At 39.6% G+C, this 22,805-nt stretch overlaps 1 protein-coding gene across 1 annotated transcript in view; it reads right to left on the bottom strand.

Annotated features, from left to right (window-relative positions):
* Positions 1-17,855, bottom strand: part of LOC126059661 (translation initiation factor IF-2-like) — a 133,744-nt gene extending 115,889 nt beyond the window's left edge. The window contains exon 1 of the mRNA XM_049855531.1: positions 17,208-17,855. Coding sequence (XP_049711488.1) covers positions 17,208-17,838 — 631 coding nt within the window. The 5' untranslated portion in view covers positions 17,839-17,855. The remainder of the gene's footprint in view (positions 1-17,207) is intronic.
* Positions 17,856-22,805: the final 4,950 nt, after the last annotated feature.

Genomic DNA, 22,805 nt, shown 5'->3' with positions numbered 1-22,805 from the left:
CTAAGGTGTAGAGGTGGAATGATTAACCAAGGATAAACAGCTTGATAAAGGAAATGAAGCAAGAGAAATGGGGAGAGATCACTGAATATCATTTTGCCCCCCAAAATAGTAAATACCATGAGATGATGTTTTATAGTCTATATAATGCATTTCTCAAACTGAAAGAACTGAAGAAAAAATTCAAGCCTCTAGTTGCAATATGGAAGGATTCTACCAGAAAAATATTGAATGACATAGGAAGCATCAAAAGAATGTGGAAGGAATACACAGAGTCACTGTACCAAAAGGAATTGGTCGACATTCAACCGTTTCAGGAGGTAGCACATGATCAAGAACTGATGGTATTGAAGGAAGAAGTCCAAGCTGCACGGAAAGCATTGCTGAAAACAAGGCACCAGGAATTGATGGAATACCAAGTGAGATGTTTCAACAAAAGAATGCTGCACTGCAGATGCTCACTTTTCTATGCCAAGAAATTTGAAAGACAGCTACTTGGCCAACCTACTGGGAGAGATCCATATTTGTGCCCATTCTAGAGAAAGGTAATCCAAGAGAATTATCTAACAATATCATTAGTATCACATACAAGTAAAATTTGGCTGAAAACCATTCGAAAATAGTTGCAGCAGTACATTGACAGGGAACTGCCAGAAATTCAAGCCAGGTTCAAGAAGAGGACATGGCACGAGGGATATCATTGCTGATGTCGATGGATCTTGATTGAAAGCAGAGAATACCAGAAAGATGTTTAACTGTGTTTTATCAACTATGCAAAACATTCAACTGTGTGGATCATAACAAATTACAGGTAACATTGTGAAGAATGGGAATTCCAGAACACTTAATTGTGCCCATGAGGAATCTGTACATAGACCAAGAGACAGTTGTTTGAATAGAACAAGGAGATACCATGTGGTTTAAAGTCAGGAAAGGTGTACATCAGGGTTGTAACCTTTCACCATACTTGTTCAGCCTGTATGCTGAGCACATAATATGAGGAGCTGGACCATATAAGAAGAATGGGGCATCAAGATCGGAGGAAGCCTAATTAAGAACCTTGCTTGCTGAAAGCAAAGAGGACTTGAAGCACTTACTGATGAATATCAAAGATACAGCCTTCAGTATACATTACACCTCAACACAAAGAAAACAAAAATGCTCACAACTGGACTAATAAGCAACGTCATGATAAATGGAGAAAATATTGAAGTTGTAAAGGATTTCACTTTACTTGGATTCCGAATCAATGCCCATGAGAGCAGCTGTTGAGAAATGAAGCACACAATGCATTGGGCAAATCTGCCCCTCTTTAAAGTGTTAAAAAGCAAAGATATCACTTTGAGGATTAAGGTGTCCCTGACCCAAGCTGTGGTATTTTCAATTGCCTCGTATGCAGGCAAAAGCTGGATAATGAGTAAGGAAAAGCAAAGAAGAATTGATACCTTTGAATTTTGGTGTTGGGGAAGAATATTGAATATACTGTGGGCTGCCAGAAGAACGAACAAATCTGTGTTGGAAGAAGTACAGCCAAATGCTCCTTAGAAGCGAGGATGGCTAGACTTTATCTCACATACTTTAGACATGTCATCAGGATGGACGAGCCCCTGGAGAAGGACATCGTGCTTGGCAAAGTAGAGGGTCAGCGAAAAACAAGAAGACCCTCGACAAGATGAATTGACACAGTGGCTGCAACAATGGGCTCAAACATAGCAAGGATTGTGAGGATGGTGCAGGACTGGGCAGTATTTTGTTCTGCAGTTCCTAATGTTGCTAAGAGTTGGAACTGACTCCAGGGTACCTAACAACATCAACAATATATAATGCTAATAAGAAAAATGTACTCAGAAAAAAACCAAATACGGAGTTGTGTACCACGTATATTATTTATTTCATACTTCTAAAGACATCCATCATCATTAAGCAGCATATGGAAAGCACACAATTTTATTTTGGCAGCAATAACACTATTCATGCATTAAATACCCATTAGGCATCTGGAATACAAACAGAAACTTACCAACATTACTTGCACATGTAGAAAAGATATGATAATAATATGCTGGAATGTGTTAATATATGCTTTATAGACCCATAGATGTTTAAAGAGAACAGTATTTTCTAGCTCATTTAGGCTAACTCTTTCATTTTGAGTAAACTGAGATCCAAGTTGATCAAACAGCAAAGGTTTTGGCAGAGATGCCCAAGAGCCTATATCCGCCTAGCACAGTGCTTCCGATCTTTTATAAGCATGTGTACCCATGACAATGGTCTTAGTTATCTAGTGCTTCTATAACAGAAATACCACAAGTGGGTGGCTTTAATAAACAGAAATTTATTTTCTCACAGTTTAGGAAGCTGGAAGTATGAATTCAGACTGCCAGCTATAAGGAAAGTCTTTCTCTCTCTTGGCTTTTAGGGAAGTTCTTTATCTCTTTTTCATCTTCTGTTTGTTGGCTCCTTGGTGATCTTCATGTGGCATGGCATCTACCTTCCTGCATCTCCACTTGTTTCTCTGTATCCAATCTGCTCAGTTTATATCTCAAAAGAGACTGACTTAAAACCCATCCTACACCAATACTGTCACATTAACACAACAAATAAAACTCTTTCCTAAATAGAATTAAAACCACAGGTATTGGGGTTAGGATTTACAACACATTTGGGGGGACACAATTCAATCTGTAATGCCAACTTTCTGGAAATGGCTCACAGAGCACCCCACTTCATTCTTACTTAAACTTCCATTTGGTTTTGCAGGATAGAGGGCAATTCTGAAATAAGGCAACTTGTCCTTCCTGGGTGAACTGTTCTCCTGTTCAGTTAAAACAGTAAATAAGAACATACTCTCCTCTCTGAGGAGGATAAAGGTGGGGTATAGCAGCTTCCTTCATGCAGGATTTATTAGCTTAACACTTTCTTGTTAAGACATATCTGCTTTGTTTGGAAACACTCCTTTCAAGGAGAAGAATAGTCCTTCTTTCTTGTCTCTAAGTGTACCTGTGTGACAAACCATAAATGAGAGCAGTGATTGCAGGAAATACGGAGACTATCTTTCTCAGAACAACAGCAAAAATCAAAGCTTTAACTTCCCTGGATATACACAATGGGTGGAAACTCTTGAGTACAGTTTGTTATTCTTTTTTAGTGTTGTTTATATCTAAAAGAAAAAAAAAATACTAGGTCACCAGAAATGCTCTCTCATCTCATTCCTCACACTGGAAGCAGGTCATTTATCTTTTCTTTGGTTCCCTTTAAGTTTGAGCACTGGATGTCCAATGGATCTGGATGTCCAATCTCTAGAGTCCAGGAAACTCCAACTCATTTATAGAATGCCCACCACCTGCATTTCTAACCCCAGGTTCTTCTCTGCGGATCTTCGTGGGACCTTACGTCTCTGGTTAGGTAGGGTTCCCCCACAGGCATTTGACTGCAGGCCTGCTGCTTTAGACAAGCATTTGAATCAACATCTCCTGAACATGGGCCTGGGTTTGCCTTGAACACCCCCTATTGACTCGCTAGTTCTTCTCTGCTTGATGTGTTGATCCCCAGGCTTTGGATCATTCTGCCTAGAACGCCAAGACCTGCCAGCATCTTCCTCCTTACCTGCACTTGGTTATCTGTTCTCAGTTACCTGTTGCTCTGTTCCTTATGATGCCTTGGGATAGTCTGAATTACAGGCTTTTGTTTGGAGACTTGCTGTGTTTGCTGGATAACTGCAGGTTAGTTCAATTTCTGTCTTACCACTCCTATTCTATTAAGCCAAAATTCTTGATGGAGTATCCCATCTGGAAGCTGTGGGTAGTTTCCAGCTGATTTGGAGCTTCTTTACAGAATATAAGTGCTTAAATGTCCAAGATAATGTTTTCACTGAGAATTCTAGTCCTTGGCAACACCAATATTCCCAAACACCAGTTCTGCCAGTGGGCATTATAGGAAAGAGATTCTTTTTTCCTCCCAAGAATTGGAGGCAACATTTGATGCCCCTCCGAGGTAAGGTCGTTGTTAGAGGCAAGAACAGTGGAAGGATCTATAAGGTATAAGATGCAAGCTTTCAAAGATTTAGAGAATAACAGATGCAGTACTGCATACCAAGCTTTTCACCTACTTTAATCTGCACTTCTGCCCTCTCTGTTCTGTACCATGTAGACATCACCATAGTTCTAGGGTTTGATGCTAGGATACTTCTGTCACGCTTAATGTTTTCACATTAAGCATCCTTATAACTTCTAAGTAGGATAGTTAGAAAAAGTACCATCCTACTTGTTTAATCTAAGCAGAAAGTCTCAAAAAAAGGAGCTGAGCCCCAGGTTGTCTAATTCCTCACTATAAACTCTGATTCTACTATTACTGTGTCTTTCTATGTTCCTACTCTCCCAAAACTTGTGATTAATTTGATCAAAAAGAAATAATATGATCTGTAACCACTTTCACCTGTCATAAGTCCATATTGAACAAAGCCATTCTGTAGGGCATTAAGCACTAACTATTAGTGTGATCAACATTGTGCTGGCGCAGGGGATGAATCTGAAGCACAATAAACATACTCTTTGTCTATAAGGAGGAGCCCTGGTGGTGCGGTGGTTAAGCACTTTTCTGCTTATCAAAACGTCGGTGGTTCAAACCCACCAGCCGCTTCATGGGAGAAAGATGTGGCAGTCTGCTTCCATAAAGATTACAGCTTCGGAAACCCTATGGGGCAGTTCTTCTCTGTCCTCTAGGGTCACAGTGAGTCAAAATCGATTTGATAGCAACCGGTTTTTGGGTTTCTGTCTATAAGAACCTTGTCATCTCAATGGACGGACAAGGATAACACTCATAATGGAAGCAGTGTGAAGACAGGTATACATTTGCATCCATTATGAAAAAGAAGGAACAGAACATTTGAAGAATCTGACTCTTGTGGTATTACCTGGTTCTTCACAGACTAGATGTTCGACTTTGTATAATTAATTTTTCCTTCTTGAGTTTCAGGTTCCTTAGAGGAGCTTTGGTTGATTCCTTAGACCTAGAAACATGTCAAACAAGTATGGCTGAATGGGTTTGCCTGGTTAAGTATGGCACCTACCGGCTTAGGGTAAAAGATGTTCTTCATAAAATAAAGCAAAAAAAAAAAAAAAAATGAGTAAAGAGAGTGCATAATAGAAATACACAGATTAAAAAAAACTGGAGTAAAATTTCTAGAAGAAGAAAAACTTCATTTTTTCATAGAACCAATGAAAAGACTATCTGGAGCTGGAATGCATGCTTTTCCTTCTTGTTACAACATCCCAGGAGCTGCTATTTGGTTGGTTAAGGTCCCTTTGTTTTCCAATGAACATCTATACACCCGTCATTGAAGAGTAGAGAGAGAGAAGCCCCTGAGGGAATACTTTAAAAATGCTTGCAAGAGGGCATCCCATCAAGGAAAGCCAACCACATTAAAGGAAGTGGAACCTGTGATGAATTGCTGAAAGCCACTTATATCACTGGTTTCCTTTACAAAGTAAATTTCTGTGTGCATAAGAAAGACATTTGGAACTAAGATTTCCCAAAAAGTGGAAATTTCTAAATATATTCACAGATGTCTCACCCTCAGGGTTTAGGTTTTGCTCCAGAACAAGTTTCAGAGTCTTGTTTCAATTGAAAAGCTTTAAACCAATCTGTGATGTATTAAAATTCCAGCAGGTAGAATACATTGAGGAAAATTGCTTCCTGCAATGATTAATTCATTTACATGTCTGAGTTACTTAGAGGAATTATCCATGGAATTGTACCATTAGTTTAAAAGCTGCTGCAATTGTTTTTGTCTCAATATAATTTTAAGTCATGTAAGAGCTTTCGTTGGAAAAACATGGTTGAAAAAGTGACTAACTCATTTCAGTTTGTTAAAAATGTGATTCAAAGAGCATGTGCCACTTCATTTGCTACCGGGTGCATGAACTGGGTTGCAAACAGAATTACCCCCCTTCTGCAGTCTCAAAAGCTATAATTTTTCTTCTAGCCCTCCATTAGTGATGCCTATACATGCAGGCAAAGGGAAATTGTTAGACCCAGCCATGCTAGGCTTAGGTGTGCTGAGAGAGAAAGGGCTTCAAGTACCTTTTCTGAAAGCTGCTCCTGCAAGCCTGGTTATGGCAATTGAGTTTCTAAGTTCAGAATAGATCTTTAGATATTCCTCCAAATTCCAGAGAGAATGCAAGTCATTCCTCTAAGTTGCGTAAGAAGCTAATTTTATTCTTGCTACAATGCAGGCACGAGGAAGTTACAGACAAGAGGGCTTCTCATAATGAAACAGGAAAGTACTAAATATATCTAACTCCGTATTTGTATCTCCCTATCTATCTATCTCTATAATCTATTTATTTATCTATGTGTCTATCTACATTTATCATCTGTTGTTGTTGTTAGTTGCCGTCAAGTCTGCTCCCATTCATGGTGACATTTTATTACAGAATGAAACGCTGCCTGGTTCTGTGCCATCTTCATGATCATTGGTATGTTTGAGCCCGTTGTTGTGGCTATTGTGTCAATCCATCTCATTGAGAGCTTCCCACATTTTCGTTGGCCCTCTATTTACAAAAATGATGTCCTTTTCTAGCGATTGATCTTTCTCGATGACTTGTCCAAAGCAAGCAACTCAAAGTCTCACCATCCTTGCTTCTAATGAGCATTCCATTCCAAGATTGATTTGTTCATTTTTCTGGCAGTCCATGGTATATTCAGTATTTTTTGCCAACACTACAGTTTGAACACACCAATTCTGCTGTCTTCCTTTTTCACTCTCCAACTTTTGCCAGCATGTGAGCCATTAAAAAGACCATGGCTTTGGTCAGATGTACTTTAACCATCAAGATGTTATCTTTGTTTAAGGTATTTTGCAGCAGGTTTACCCAGTGCAGTACGTCATTTGATTTCTTGGCTGCTGCTTCCATGGGCATTGATTGTTAATCCAAGTGGAATGAAATTATTGACAACTTCGATTTCTTCTCCATATCTATCTACCTACTTATCTATATTACATGAATTCTCCAGAAAGAAAAAATGGGGTGGAAGACAAATATAGAATACCAGGCTCATGAAGAAAACATTAAAAACACAGAAGAAATGAGAAATTGGAGGAATATTCTCATAGCAAGTCACGGGTTTTAGAAATGAAAACATTTAAAATACCCAGAAGAATTATTATGACAAAGGAGAAACAAAAGAAAAGGTAGGCCATGGAAGAAAATTACAGAGTTTGACACTTGGATCAGTAAAATCAAGGGAAAAACAAAACTCTGCTTCAGAGACATCGTTTTTAGGAATTTATTTAAGCTAAGAAAATTTTTTGACTATTTGGGGGGAAAATGGGCATTTTGTCTTTTCATGGCACTGTGATGTCATAAAGGTTCAGAGTTGGACATATTAGCCATGAATACAAGTGTGGGAGTTCCTGGGATCCTAATTCCTGACAGCCTCCTATACTAAGAAAGAGGAGAGGGCCATGGTTCCCCATTTGCCAGACTCACTGTTATTGGGGGCTAGTAAAGATAAGCATTTTAAAAGGTGTATAGAGTCATTACACTTTTTTTCTCTCTCTCCTTTTCTTTCTGCTTTAGGCGAAAGTTTACAGCTCGGGTTAATTTCCCATTCAAAGATTTATGTACAGGAGGCGGAGCCAAGATGGCGGAATAGACAGACTCTTCCGTCGAGCCCTCTTTACAACAAAGACCCAAAAAAACAAGTGAAATGAGTGTATTTGTGACAAGCTGGGAGCCCTGAGCATCAAAGGCAAGCTTAGACAATGAACTGAGGGGACGGGGGAGGCAGAAGCCATTCAGAAGTGGAAAGGAGTTACAGGACCTGAATCGTGGGCAGCCCTCAGGCACCATTCCCGGAGTGGTGGAGGTAGTGCCAGCAGGTTGGTACTAGTGTTCGGCTGCAGTTTCCTCAGGGAGAAGCAGCCAGCCACACAGCCTACTCACACCTCTGGAACCTGAGGAGAAAGGCGTGCTCTCAGCAAAAGCTAAGTACTTGTGTATATATACCATGCCCCCCCCACCCACCCCCAAGCTGGCTTCAGCGGCTGAATCCCTGGGCCTGACATAGACCCTGGTGAGCACCTAGAGCCATCCTCCCGGCCTTGGGGAAGGGAAAAAAATTGCAACTGGGGGAAAAGATAATTTTCTAGCTCCATTAACTGGGGGAGCTCAGGACAGAAATGACTCCTGTCCAGGCATAAACCATCTGTGGACCTTGAGGACCTTTCCCTTCTGCATGGACCTGTGTGGGCCTATTTTGGGAAAATAGGCCCTTGTTGGCAAACTCCAACCATTCCAGCTGTTCAGTGGAGAGGTGGGTGTTTGAATTTTGACATTGCTTTGAGTATTAAACAATGTCCTCACCTACCCACAACAGGGACCTAAGGACTGTTAGCTCCACTCAGGTCACCCAGCCACCCGCGACAGAGGTCCAAAGATAACTGGTACCTCCCAGTCTTTACAACAAAAACTTTGGGTACCCAAGGTCCCTCTGCAGAACCCACCCACCAGCACACTTAAAGGAACAGAGACGCATTTTCCTCAGAGATACTTGGGGGTCGGTTCTCAGAACCCTGCCTTGTTCAGAGCATGACCCCCTGCTGCAATCAGATACCAGTATATACACCGAACACCCCCACCCCTCTAAGACTGTAGGACAGAGCCTGTACCACACACTTGATATCAGCTACCTGGAGACCTGAGCTGAATTCATAAAAGAAAACTGAATGGACTCCTAGACTGATATACCTGATTACAGATATAGCCAGCTGGGGACAGGACACCAGAGCGTCAAAGGTGAAAATAATCAAGCTAGCACACTCAAGCAACCTGTAGGGGTATACCAAAACAAAAAAAGCAAGCAGCTACGACACAGTAAGCAAGCACAAACTAATACAATAACTTACAGATGGCTCGGAGACAACAGTCAATATCAAGTCACATAAAGAAACAGGCCATAATCACCTCAACAAGCTCTCAAAACAAAGAATCCAGGGATCTTCTAGATGAAAGTGCATTCCTGGAATTACCAGAAGAAGAATACAAAAGTTTAATATACAGAACCCTTCAAAACATCAGGAAAGAAATGAGGCAATACGGAGAACAAGCCAAGGAACACACAGATAAAGCAACTGAAGAACTCAGAAAGATTATTCAGGAACATAATGAAAAGTTTAATAAGCTGGAAAAATCCATAGACAGACAGCAATCAGAAATTCAGAAGATTAACAATAAAATTATAGAATTAGATAACTCAATAGAAAGTCAGAGGAGAAGAATTGAGCAAGTAGAAGCTAGAATTTATGAACTCTGAGATAAATCACTTGGCACTAATATATTTGAAGAGAAATCAGATAAAAGAATTTTAAAAAAATGAAGAAGCCTTAAGGATCATGTGGGACTCTAACAAGAGAAATAATCTATGAGTGATTGGAGTACCAGAGCAGGGAGGGATAACAGAAAATACAGAGAAAATTGTTGAGGATTTGTTGGCAGAAAACTTCCCTGATATCATGAAAGATGAGAAGATATCTATCCAAGATGCTTATCGAACTCCACATAAGGTAGATCTTAAAAGAAAGTCACAAAGACATATTATAATCAAACTTGCCAAAACCAAAGATGAAGAGACAATTATAAGAGCAGTAAGAGATAAAACAAAAGTCACCTACAAAGGAAAGCCAATAAGAATAAGCTTGGACTACTTGGCAGAAACCATGCAGGCAAGAAGATAATGGGATGACATATTTAAAAAATTGAAGGAAAAAAATTGCCAACCAAGAAACATATATCAATCAAAACTGTCTCTTAAATATGAAGGTGAAATTAAGACATTTCCAGATAAACACAAGTTGAGGGAATTTGTAAAAACCAAAAACCAAAGCTACAAGAAATACTAAAGGGGGGTGGGGCCAAGATGGCTGACTAGGTAGAAGCTACCTCGGATCCCTCTTGCAACAAAGACTCGGAAAAACAAGTGAATCTATCACATACATGACAGTCTACGAACCCTGACCATCAAACACAGATCTAAAGAGTTGACCTGAGTCACAGGTGAGCGAAAAGCTGCATCCTGAAGCAGCAACTGCCTCTGGAGCTGGCGCCCAGCACCATAGCCTTGAGCCCTCGCGGTTCCCTGGTGCCAAGTGGTGGGGCTGATTGAGGCTTGCTGAGGCGGGGCAGACACGGGACACAGCCCTAACCCCTAGCCCCCTGGGGTAACCTCCATAGAGACTCAGCCAGCCCAAGCAGGCTGCACACTGATGGGGCTAACAAGAGAATGAGCAACCACGGGGAGGCAGCGACGGTTTTTGGAGCCTGGAGCCAGCTCCCCAGTCAGAAAACCTTGGCGCCAGGCTTTGGACTGGGCGAAGGGAAGCAGAGCACAGCATCCTGAGATGGCACAAACACGGACGCAGCCCTAGCTCCCTGAAGTGACATCAGGGGAAACCCAGCCAGTGCACACAGGCAGCTCAGTGACACAGCTGACAGGAGGAGAAGTCACCGGGAGGCAGCAACTGGTTTTGGAGCCTGGAGTGCGGCATCCCAGCAGGGGAACCTTGGCGCTGGGCTTTGGACTGGGAGTGGAAGAACTGACCACGGCTTCTGAGACACCACAAGCATGGGTCACGGGCCTGACCCTCGGGGACAATCTCTACCCAGCCACTGCACACAGGCTACAGGCCCCTCACCCCTCAGGAATCTCAGATAAAACAGTCATCACCAAGCAAGGTAAGTAACTTTGTCTATATTCCTGGGTGCTACTCTCTCCTATCTATCTGATCCCTTCCCTCCCTTCCCAGGCGGCTTCATTAACATTGGAATTTCCTGGGCCAGAGAGTAAAGTGCTCTGCGGATTTTTTTTTTTTTTTTTAATCTTTTCCTAACTCATTCTCCTGGCCAGAGAGAAGCAGCTACAAAAACCCCAGGGACCAAAAATCCTTCCCTGACTTCCCAAAATTGAAATAAAAATACAGAACCAGCTCCATCTAAGCATATGAGATCCACAGTCTTGGGCTTTTATTCCTACAGGGAACAAGGAGGCTATTATAATGCAAAGGCAATTCTGATACTGATCTGACTGTAATTGTTTTAGCAGATTACTGGAAAGACAAGTTTCCCAGGTCTGATATCTCTACCTATTAAACAGAGCCCTCGCTGATCCACAACAGGAAACCGAGGGCTGAAGCTCCACCCAAACCGCCTAGCCTCCAGCCATAGGGGTCTGAGGATGGTGACACCTACCGATCTGTAGAGGTACATGCATTGGGTGCCTAAGGTACAGCTGCAGAGCCCACCCACCAAAATGCTTTAGGAATAGAGACACACCTACCTCACTGGCACTTGGGGGAACCCTGTCAGCATCCTGTCTCCCCAGAGTGTGACCCCCTGTTGCTACTAGAATCTGGTGCACACAACTATCACCACTACTCCTCTAGGTAGATAGGTGACAGTCTGCACCACACACTTGGTGACCCAAAATCAGATTCTACTCAAGAATAGTGAATGGACTCTTAGGCTTATATATCTGATAACAGCCCAAACCAGCTGGTAATAGGACATAAGTGATTCAAGGGCTACAACAATCAAGACAGCACAATCTAGCAGCCCATCTACGTATACTGAAAGAAAACAAAACAAGATAAGACTCAGTGAGCAAATATAAAATCAATCATTACAATATCTTATAGGTGCCTCGGAGACAACAGTCGATGTCAAACCACATGAAGCAGATCATGATTGCTCCTACAAATCCCCAAATTAAAGAATCAAAGTCTTTCCCAAATGAAGATACAATCCTGGAATTGTCAGATGCAGAATATAAAAAACTAATATACAGAATGCTTCAAGACATCAGGGATGACCTCAGAAATGAAATAAGGCAATCTACAGAAAAAGCCAATGAACACACTGATAAAGCAGTTGAAGAAATCAAAAAGATTATTCAAGAACATAGTGGAAAAATTAATAAGCTGCAAGAATCCACAGAGAGACAGCATTCAGAAATCCAAAAGATTAACTGTAAAATTACAGAATTAGACAACTCAATAGGAAGTCAGAGGAGCAGAATCGAGCAATTGGAATGCAGGGTGGGGGAGCTGGAGGATAAAGCAATTGACACCAATACAGCTGAAGAAAAATCAGATAAAAGAATTAAAAAAAAATGAAGAAACCCTAAGAATCACGTGGGACTCTATCAAGAAGAATAACTTGGTTGTGATTGGAGTTCCAGAACAGTGAGGGATAACAGAAAATACAGAGAGAATAGTTGAAGATCTGTTGGCAGAAAACTTCCCTGACATCATGAAAGACAAAAGGATATCTATCCAAGATGCTCATCGAACCCCATTTAAGATTGATGCAAAAAGAAAATCACCAAGACATATTATCATCAAACTTGCCAAAACCAAAGATAAAGAGAAAATTTTAAAAGCAGCCAGGAATAAAAGAAAGGTCTCCTACAAAGGAGAATCAAGAAGAATAAGTTCAGGCTACTCAGCAGAAACCATGCAGTCAAGAAGGCAATGGGATGACATATATAGAGCACTGAAGGAGAAAAAATGCCAGCCAAGGATCATATATCCACCAAACTCTCTCTCAAATATGAAGGTGAAATTAAAACATTTACAGACAAACACAAGCTTAGAGAATTTGCAAAAACCAAACCAAAGCTACAAGAAATACTAAAGTAAATTGTTTGGTCAGAAAATCAATAATATCAGATACCAACACAACAAAAGGTCACAGAACAGAACATTCTGATATCAACTCAAATAGGGAAATCACAAAAACAAATTAAGATTAATTTTAAAAAGAAAAAAATGCTCAAAACAGGGAATCATTGAAGTCATTATGTAAAAGATCACAACAATCAAAAAGAGGGACTAAATACAGGAGGCATAGAACTGCCATATGGAGAGGAAAACAAGGCTATATAGGACGATACAAGTTAGGTTTTTACTTAGAAAAATAGGAGTAAATATTAAGGTAACCACAAACAAGTCTAACAATTCCATAACTCAAAATAAAAACCAAGAAAAACATAACAACTCAACAAACATAAATTCAACTAGTATGGAAATGAGGAACACACAATTTACAATGAAAAATGTCTCAGCACAAAAAAGTAAGTGGAAAAATGAAATTGTCAACAACACACACAAAAAGGCATCAAAATGACAGCACTAAACACATACTTATCTATAATTATGCTGAATGTAAATGGACTAAATGCACCAATAAAGAGACAGTGAGTCTCAGACTGGATAAAGAAACATGATCCGTCTATATGCTGCCTACAAGAGACACACCTTAGACTTAGAGAAACAAACAAACTAAAACTCAAAGGATGGAAAAAAATATATCAAGCAAACAACAATCAAAAAAGAGCAGGAGTAGCAATATTAATTTCTGACAAAATAGACTTGAAAGTTAAATCTACCACAAAGGATAAAGAAGGACACTACATAATGATTAAAGGGACAATTGACTGGGAAGATATAACCATATTAAATATTTATGCACCCAGTGACAGGGCTGCAAGATACATAAAACAAACTTTAACAGAACTGAAAAGTGAGATAGACACCCCCACAATTATACTAGGAGACTTCAACACACCACTTTTGGAGAAGGACAGGACGTCCAGTAAGAAGCTCAGTAGAGACACGGAAGACCTATTTGCAACAATCAACCAACTTGACCTCATAGACCTATACAGAACACTCCACCCAACTGCTGCAAAGTATACTTTTTTTTCTAGTGCACATGGGACATTCTCTAGAATAGATCACGTATTAGGTCATAAAAGGAACCTTTGCAGAATCCAAAACATTGAAATATTACAAAGCATCTTCTCAGACCACAAGGCCATAAAAGTGGAAATCAATAACAGAAAAATCAGGGAAAAGAAATCAAATACTTGGAAACCGAACAATACCCTGATCAGAAAAGACTGGGTTATAGAAGACGTTAAGGAGGGAATAAAGAAATTCATAGAATGCAACGAGAATGAAAATACTTCCTATCAAAACCTCTGGGACACAGCAAAAGCAGTGCTCAGAGGTCAATTTATGTCAATAAATGCACACATACATAAAGAAGAGCCAAAATCAGAGAACTGTCCCTACAACTTGAACAAATAGAAAGCGAGTAACAAAAGAATCCATCAGGCACCAGAAGAAAACAAATAATAAAAGTTAGAGCTGAACTAAATGAATTAGAGAACAGAAAAACAATTGAAAGAATTAACAAAGCCAAAAGCTGGTTCTTTGAAAAAATTAACAAAATTGATACACCATTGGCCAGATTGACTAAAGAAATACAGGAAAAAAATAACCCGAATAAGAAACGAGATGGGCCATATCACAACAGACCCAACTGAAATTAACAGAATCATATCAGTTTATTACAAAAAATTGTACTCTAACAAATTTGCAAACCTAGAAGAAATGGATGAATTCCTAGAAAAACACTACCTACCTAAACTAACACAATCAGAAGTAGAACAACTAAATAGACCCATAACAAAAAAAGAGATTGAAAAAGTAATCAAAAAACTCCTAACAAAAAAAAGCCCTGGCCCGGATGGCTTCACTGCAGAGTTCTATTAAACTTTCAGAGAAGAGTTAACACCACTACTACTAAAGGTATTTCAAAGCATAGAAAATGACGGAATACTACCTAACTTATTCTATGAAGCCACCATATCCCTGATACCAAAACAAGGTAAAGACACCACAAAAAAAGAAAATTACAGACCTATATCCCTCATGAACATAGATGCAAAAATCCTCAACAAAATTCTAGCCAATAGAATTCAACAACATATCAAAAAAATAATCCACCACGATCAAGTGGGATTTATACCAGGTATGCAAGTTGGTTTAATATTAGAAAAACCATTAATGTAATCTACCATATAAACAAAACAAAAAAAACCCACATGATCTTATCAATTGATGCAGAAAAGGCATTTGACAAAGTCCAACACTCATTCATGATAAATAATAATAATAACTCTCAGCAAAATAGGAAGTGAAGGAAAATTCTTCAACATAAAAAGGGCATCTATACAAAGCCAATAGCCAATGTCATTCTTAATGGAGAGAGCCTGAATGCATTTCCCTTGAGAACGGGAACCAGACAAGGATGCCCTTTATCACCACTCTTATTCAACATTGTGCTAGAGGTCCTACCCAGAGCAATTAGGCTAGACAAAGAAATAAAGGGCATCCGGATTGGCATGGAGGAAGTAAAATTATCTCTATTTGCAGATGACATGATCTTATACACAGAAAACCCTAAGGAATCCTCCAGAAAACTACTGAAACTAATAGAAGAGTTCGGCAGAATCTCAGGTTACAAGATAAACATACAAAAATCACTTGGATTCCTCTACATCAACAAAAAGAACATCGAAGAGGAAATCACCAAGTCAATACCATTCACAGTGGCCCCCAAGAAGATAAAACACTTAGGAATAAATCTTACCAAAGATATAAAAGACCTATACAAAGAAAACTACAAAGCACTAGTGCAAGAAACTAAAAGGGACCTCCATAAGTGGAAAAACATACCTTGCTCATGGATAGGAAGACTTAACATAGTAAAAATGTCTATTCTACCAAAAGCCATCTATACATACAATGCACTTGTGATCCAAATTCCAATGACATTTTTTAAAGTGATGGAGAAACAAATCACCAACTCAACATGGACCAGTGGAACAGAATTGAGAACTCAGGTATAAATCCAGCCACATATGAGCAGGTGATATTTGACAAAGGCCCAGTGTCAGTTAATTGGGGAAAAGATAGTCTTTTTAACAAATGGTGCTGGCATAACTGGATAACCATTTGCAAAAAAAATGAAACAGGACCCATACCTCACACCATGCACAAAAACTAATTCCAAGTGGATCAAAGACCTAAACATAAAGACTAAAACGATAAAGATCATGGAAGAAAAAATAGAGACAACGTTAGGAGCCCTAATACAAGGCATAAACAGAATACAAAAACATTACTAAAAATGACGAAGAGAAACCAGATAACTGGGAGTTCCTAAAAATCAAACACCTATGCTCATCTAAAGACTTCACCAAAAGAGTAAAAAGACCACCTACAGATTGGGAAAAATTTTTCAGCTATGGCATCTCAGACCAGTGCCTGATCTCTAAAATCTATATGATTCTGTTAAAACTCAACCACAAAAAGGCAAACAACCCAATCAAAAATTGGGCAAAGGATATGAACACGCACTTCACTAAAGAAGGTATTCAGGCACCTAACAGATAACCAAAAGAGGCTTACATAGGTGGAAGAACATACTTTGCTCGTGGATAGGAAAACTTAACATTATAAAAATGTCTATTCTATCGAAAGTGATCTATGCATTTAATGCAATTACGATCCAAATCCCAAGGACATTCTTTAATGAGATGGAGAAACAAATCGCTAATTTCATATGGAAGGGAAAGAGGCCCCAGATAAATAAGGCATTACTGAAAAAGAAGAACAAAGTGGAAGGCCTTACTTTACCTGATTTTAGAACCTATTATACCGCCACAGTAGTCAAAACAGCCTGGTACTGGTAAAACAACAGATACATGGACCAATGGAACCGGATTGAGAATATAGGTATAAATCCATCCACATATGAAAAAAAAAAGAGCTGTCGATATTTGACAAAAGCCCCAAAACAGTTAAATGGGGAAAAGACAGTCTTTTTAACAAATGGTGCTGGCATAACTGGATATCCAACTGCAAAAAAATGAAACAGGACCCATACCTCACTCCAGGCACAAAAACTAACTCAAAATGGATCAAAGACCTAAATATAAAATCTGAAATGATAAAGATCATGGAAGAAAAAATAGGGACAACATTAGGAGCCCTAATACATGGCATAAACAGTATACAAAACATTATAAAGAATGTCGAAGAAAAACTAGATAACTGGGAGCTCCTAAAAATCAAACACCTAGGAGGCGGAGCCAAGATGGCGGACTAGGCAGACGCTACCTCGGATCCCTCTTACAACAAAGACACGGAAAAACAAGTGAATCGATCACATACATAACAATCTACGAACCCTGAACAACAAACACAGATTTAGAGACGGAGAACGAACTAATACGGGGAAGCAGCGATTGTTTCCAGAGCCTGGAGCCAGCGTACCAGTCAGGTACCGCACAAGCACAGAGACCTGCTCCACCCCCCTGAACTAACCCCGGGAGGGGGACTAGCCGGTTCCACGGGCGGCGTGGGACGCAGCCGTTAGGAGAAGTCCCCGGGAGGCAGTGACTGATCTTGGAGCAGAAAGAGCAGCATCCGAGCCGGGGAACCGTCCCACAGGGATTTGGACTGCACGCAGGTACGCCATAAACACGGAGAGTTGCTCCACCCCCTGAACTAACCCCGGGAAGGTGACCATCCGGGTCGCGTGGGCGGCGTGGGACGCAGCCGGTAGGAGAAGTCCCCGGGAGGCAGCGACTGGTATTGGAGCGGGGAGAACAGCGTTCCAGCCGGGACACTCGGTCGCGGCACAAGCACGGGGAGCTACTCCACCCATCTGAACTAACCCCGGGAGGGGGCCCACCTGGTTCACGGGGGCGGCACGGCCACGCGGCTGGAGGGACGAGAAGTCCCCGGGAGGCAGCGACTGATTTTGGAGTCGAGAGTGCACCGTCCCAGTAGGGGAGCCTTGACGCTGGGCGTGGGGCTGGAAGCGGAGGATCTGACCGTGACTCCAGCGGGCCAGACCCCCCGGGGGCAATCTCCACACAGACAGCACACATAGGCGACGCGCCCGCGGGAATCTCAGATATAATAGTCATTCCAAGCAAGACAAGCAACTCTGGCTATATTCTGAGGTGCTACTCTCCTATCTCTCTGTTCCCTCCCCCACCCTCCCCAGGCGGCTTCATTAACATCTGAATAGCCTGAGCCAGAGGGAGAACTCTGATAGGGATCTGACTGCAGTTTTTTTTTAGCGGATTTTCTGGAAAAACTAGTTTCCCAGTGATGGCTCGGAGACAACAATCCATATCAAACCACTTAAAGAAGCAGACCGTGACAGCTTCTCCAACTCCCCAAACAAAAGAATCAAAATCTTTCCCAAATGAAGATACAATTTTGGAATTATCAGATACAGAATATAAAAAACTAATTTACAGAATGCTTAATGATATCACAAATGAAATTAGGATATCTGCAGAAAAAGCCAAGGAACACACTGATAAAACTGTTGAAGAACTCAAAAAGATTATTCAAGAACATACTGGAAAAATTAATAAGTTGCAAGAATCCATAGAGAGACAACATGTAGAAATCCAAAAGATTAACAATAAAATAACAGAATTAGACAACACACTAGGAAGTCAGAGGAGCAGACTCGAGCAATTAGAATGCAGACTGGGACATCTGGAGGACCAGGGAATCAACACCAACATAGCTGAAAAAAAATCAGATAAAAGAATTAAAAAAAATGAAGAAACCCTAAGAATTATGTGGGACTCTATCAAGAAGGATAACCTGCGGGTGATTGGAGTCCCAGAACAGGGAGGGGGGACAGAAAACACAGAGAAAATAGTTGAAGAACTTCTGACAGAAAACTTCCCTGACATCATGAAAGACGAAAGGATATCTATCCAAGATGCTCATCGAACCCCATTTAAGATTGATCCAAAAAGAAAAACACCAAGACATATTATCATCAAACTCACCAAAACCAAAGATAAACAGAAAATTTTAAAAGCAGCCAGGGAGAAAAGAAAGGTTTCTTTCAAGGGAGAATCAATAAGAATATGTTCTGACTACTCAGCAGAAACCATGCAGGCAAGAAGGGAATGGGACGACATATACAGAACACTGAAGGAGAAAAACTGCCAACCAAGGATCCTATATCCAGCAAAACTCTCTCTGAAATATGAAGGCGAAATTAAGATATTTACAGACAAACACAAGTTTAGAGAATTTGCAAAAACCAAACCAAAGCTACAAGAAATACTAAAGGTTATTGTTTGGTCAGAGAACCAATAATATCAGATATCAGCACAACACAAGGTCACAAAACAGAACGTCCTGATATCAACTCAAATAGGGAAATCACAAAAACAAACAAATTAAGATTAATTAAAAAAAAAATACACATAACAGGGAATCATGGAAGTCAATAGGTAAAAGATCACAATAATCAAAAAGAGGGACTAAATACAGGAGGCATTGAACTGCCATATGGAGAGTGATACAAGGCGATATAGAACAATACAAGTTAGGTTTTTACTTAGAAAAATAGGGGTATATAATGAGGTAACCACAAAAAGGTATAACAACTCTATAACTCAAGACAAAAACCAAGAAAAACGTAACGACTCAACTAACATAAAGTCAAACACTATGAAAGTGAGGATCTCACAATTTACTAAGAAAAACGCCTCAGCACAAAAAAGTATGTGGAAAAATGAAATTGTCAACAACACACATAAAAAGGCATCAAAATGACAGCACTAAAAACTTATTTATCTATAATTACCCTGAATGTAAATGGACTAAATGCACCAATAAAGAGACAGAGAGTCACAGACTGGATAAAGAAACACGATCCATCTATATGCTGCCTACAAGAGACAAACCTTAGACTTAGAGACACAAACAAACTAAAACTCAAAGGATGGAAAAAAGTATATCAAGCAAACAATAAGCAAAAAAGAAGAGGAGTAGCAATATTAATTTCTGACAAAATAGACTTTAGACTTAAATCCACCACAAAGGATAAAGAAGGACACTATATAATGATAAAAGGGACAATTGATCAGGAAGACATAACCATATTAAATATTTACGCACCCAATGACAGGGCTGCAAGATATATAAATCAAATTTTAACAGAACTGAAAAGCGAGATAGATACCTCCACAATTATAGTAGGAGACTTCAACACACCCCTTTCGGAGAAGGACAGGACATCCAGTAAGAAGCTCAACAGAGACACGGAAGATCTAATTACAACAATCAACCAACTTGACCTCATTGACTTATACAGAACTCTCCACCCAACTGCTGCAAAATATACTTTTTTTTCTAGCGCACATGGAACATTCTCTAGAATAGACCACATATTAGGTCATAAAACAAACCTTTGCAGAGTCCAAAACATCGAAATATTACAAAGCATCTTCTCAGACCACAAGGCAATAAAACTAGAGATCAATAACAGAAGAACGAGGGAAAAGAAATCAAATACTTGGAAAATGAACAATACCCTCCTGAAAAAAGACTGGGTTATAGAAGACATCAAGGAGGGAATAAGGAAATTCATAGAAAGCAACGAGAATGAAAATACTTCCTATCAAAACCTCTGGGACACAGCAAAAGCAGTGCTCAGAGGTCAATTTATATCAATAAATGCACACATACAAAAAGAAGAAAGAGCCAAAATCAGAGAACTGTCCCTACAACTTGAACAAATAGAAAGTGAGCAACAAAAGAATCCATCAGGCACCAGAAGAAAACAAATAATAAAAATTAGAGCTGAACTAAATGAATTAGAGAACAGAAAAACAATTGAAAGAATTAACAAAGCCAAAAGCTGGTTCTTTGAAAAAATTAACAAAATTGATAAACCATTGGCTAGACTGACTAAAGAAATACAGGAAAGGAAACAAATAACCCGAATAAGAAATGAGAAGGACCACATCACAACAGAACCAAATGAAATTAAAAGAATCATTTCAGATTATTATGAAAAATTGTACTCTAACAAATTTGAAAACCTAGAAGAAATGGATGAATTCCTTGAAAAACACTACCTACCTAAACTAACACATTCAGAAGCAGAACAACTAAATAGACCCATAACAAAAAAAGAGATTGAAACGGTAATCAAAAAACTCCCAACAAAAAAAAGTCCTGGCCCGGATGGCTTCACTGCAGAGTTCTACCAAATTTTCAGAGAAGAGTTAACACCACTACTACTAAAGGTATTCCAAAGCATAGAAAATGACGGAATACTACCCAACTCATTCTATGAAGCCACCATCTCCCTGATACCAAAACCAGGTAAAGACATTACAAAAAAAGAAAATTATAGACCTATATCCCTCATGAACATTGATGCAAAAATCCTCAACAAAATTCTAGCCAATAGAATCCAACAACACATCAAAAAAATAATTCACCCTGATCAAGTGGGATTTATACCAGGTATGCAAGGCTGGTTTAATATCAGAAAAACCATTAATGTAATCCATCATATAAATAAAACAAAAGACAAAAACCACATGATCTTATCAATTGATGCAGAAAAGGCATTTGACAAAGTCCAACACCCATTTATGATAAAAACTCTTACCAAAATAGGAATTGAAGGAAAATTCCTCAACATAATAAAGGGCATCTATGCAAAGCCAACAGCCAATATCACTCTAAATGGAGAGAACCTGAAAGCATTTCCCTTGAGAACGGGAACCAGACAAGGATGCCCTTTATCACCGCTCTTATTCAACATCGTGTTGGAAGTCTTAGCCAGGGCAATCAGGCTAGACAAAGAAATAAAAGGTATCCGGATTGGCAAGGAAGAAGCAAAGTTATCACTATTTGCAGATGACATGATTATATACACAGAAAACCCTAAGGAATCCTCCAGAAAACTACTGAAACTAATAGAAGAGTTTGGCAGAGTCTCAGGTTATAAAATAAACATACAAAAATCACTTGGATTCCTCTACATCAACAAAAAGAACACCGAAGAGGAAATAACCAAATCAATACCATTCACAGTAGCCCCCAAGAAGATAAGATACTTAGGAATAAATCTTACCAAGGATGTAAAAGACCTATACAAAGAAAACTACAAAGCTCTACTACAAGAAATTCAAAAGGACATACTTAAGTGGAAAAACATACCTTGCTCATGGATAGGAAGACTTAACATAGTAAAAATGTCTATTCTACCAAAAGCCATCTATACATTTAACGCACTTCCGATCCAAATTCCAATGTCATATTTTAAGGGGATAGAGAAACAAATCACCAATTTCATATGGAAGGGAAAGAAGCCCCGGATAAGCAAAGCACTACTGAAAAAGAAGAAGAAAGTGGGAGGCCTCACCTTACCTGACTTCAGAACCTATTATACAGCCACAGTAGTCAAAACAGCCTGGTATTGGTACAACAACAGACACATAGACCAATGGAACAGAATTGAGAACCCAGACATAGATCCATCCACGTATGAGCAGCTGATATTTGACAAAGGACCAGTGTCAATTAACTGGGGAAAAGACAGCCTTTTTAACAAATGGTGCTGGCATAACTGGATATCCATTTGCAAAAAAATGAAACAGGACCCATACCTCACACCATGCACAAAAACTAACTCCAAGTGGATCAAAGACCTAAACATAAAGACTAAAACGATAAAGATCATGGAAGAAAAAATTGGGACAACTCTAGGAGCCCTAATACAAGGTATAAACAGAATACAAAACATTACCAAAAATGATGAAGAGAAACCCGATAACTGGGAGCTCCTAAAAATCAAACACCTATGCTCATCTAAAGACTTCACCAAAAGAGTAAAAAGACCACCTACAGATTGGGAAAGAATTTTCAGCTATGACATCTCCGACCAGCGCCTGATCTCTAAAATCTACATGATTCTGTCAAAACTCAACCACAAAAAGACAAACAACCCAATCAAGAAGGGGGCAAAGGATATGAACACACATTTCTCTAAAGAAGATATTCAGGCAGCCAACAGATACATGAGAAAATGCTCTCGATCATTAGCCATTAGAGAAAT

The sequence above is a fragment of the Elephas maximus genome, chromosome 16 (assembly GCF_024166365.1).
Source record: "Elephas maximus indicus isolate mEleMax1 chromosome 16, mEleMax1 primary haplotype, whole genome shotgun sequence".
NCBI lineage: Eukaryota > Metazoa > Chordata > Mammalia > Proboscidea > Elephantidae > Elephas > Elephas maximus.
Note: the sequence above shows the minus strand (reverse complement) of the source record. Positions and strands in the feature narration are given on the sequence as shown.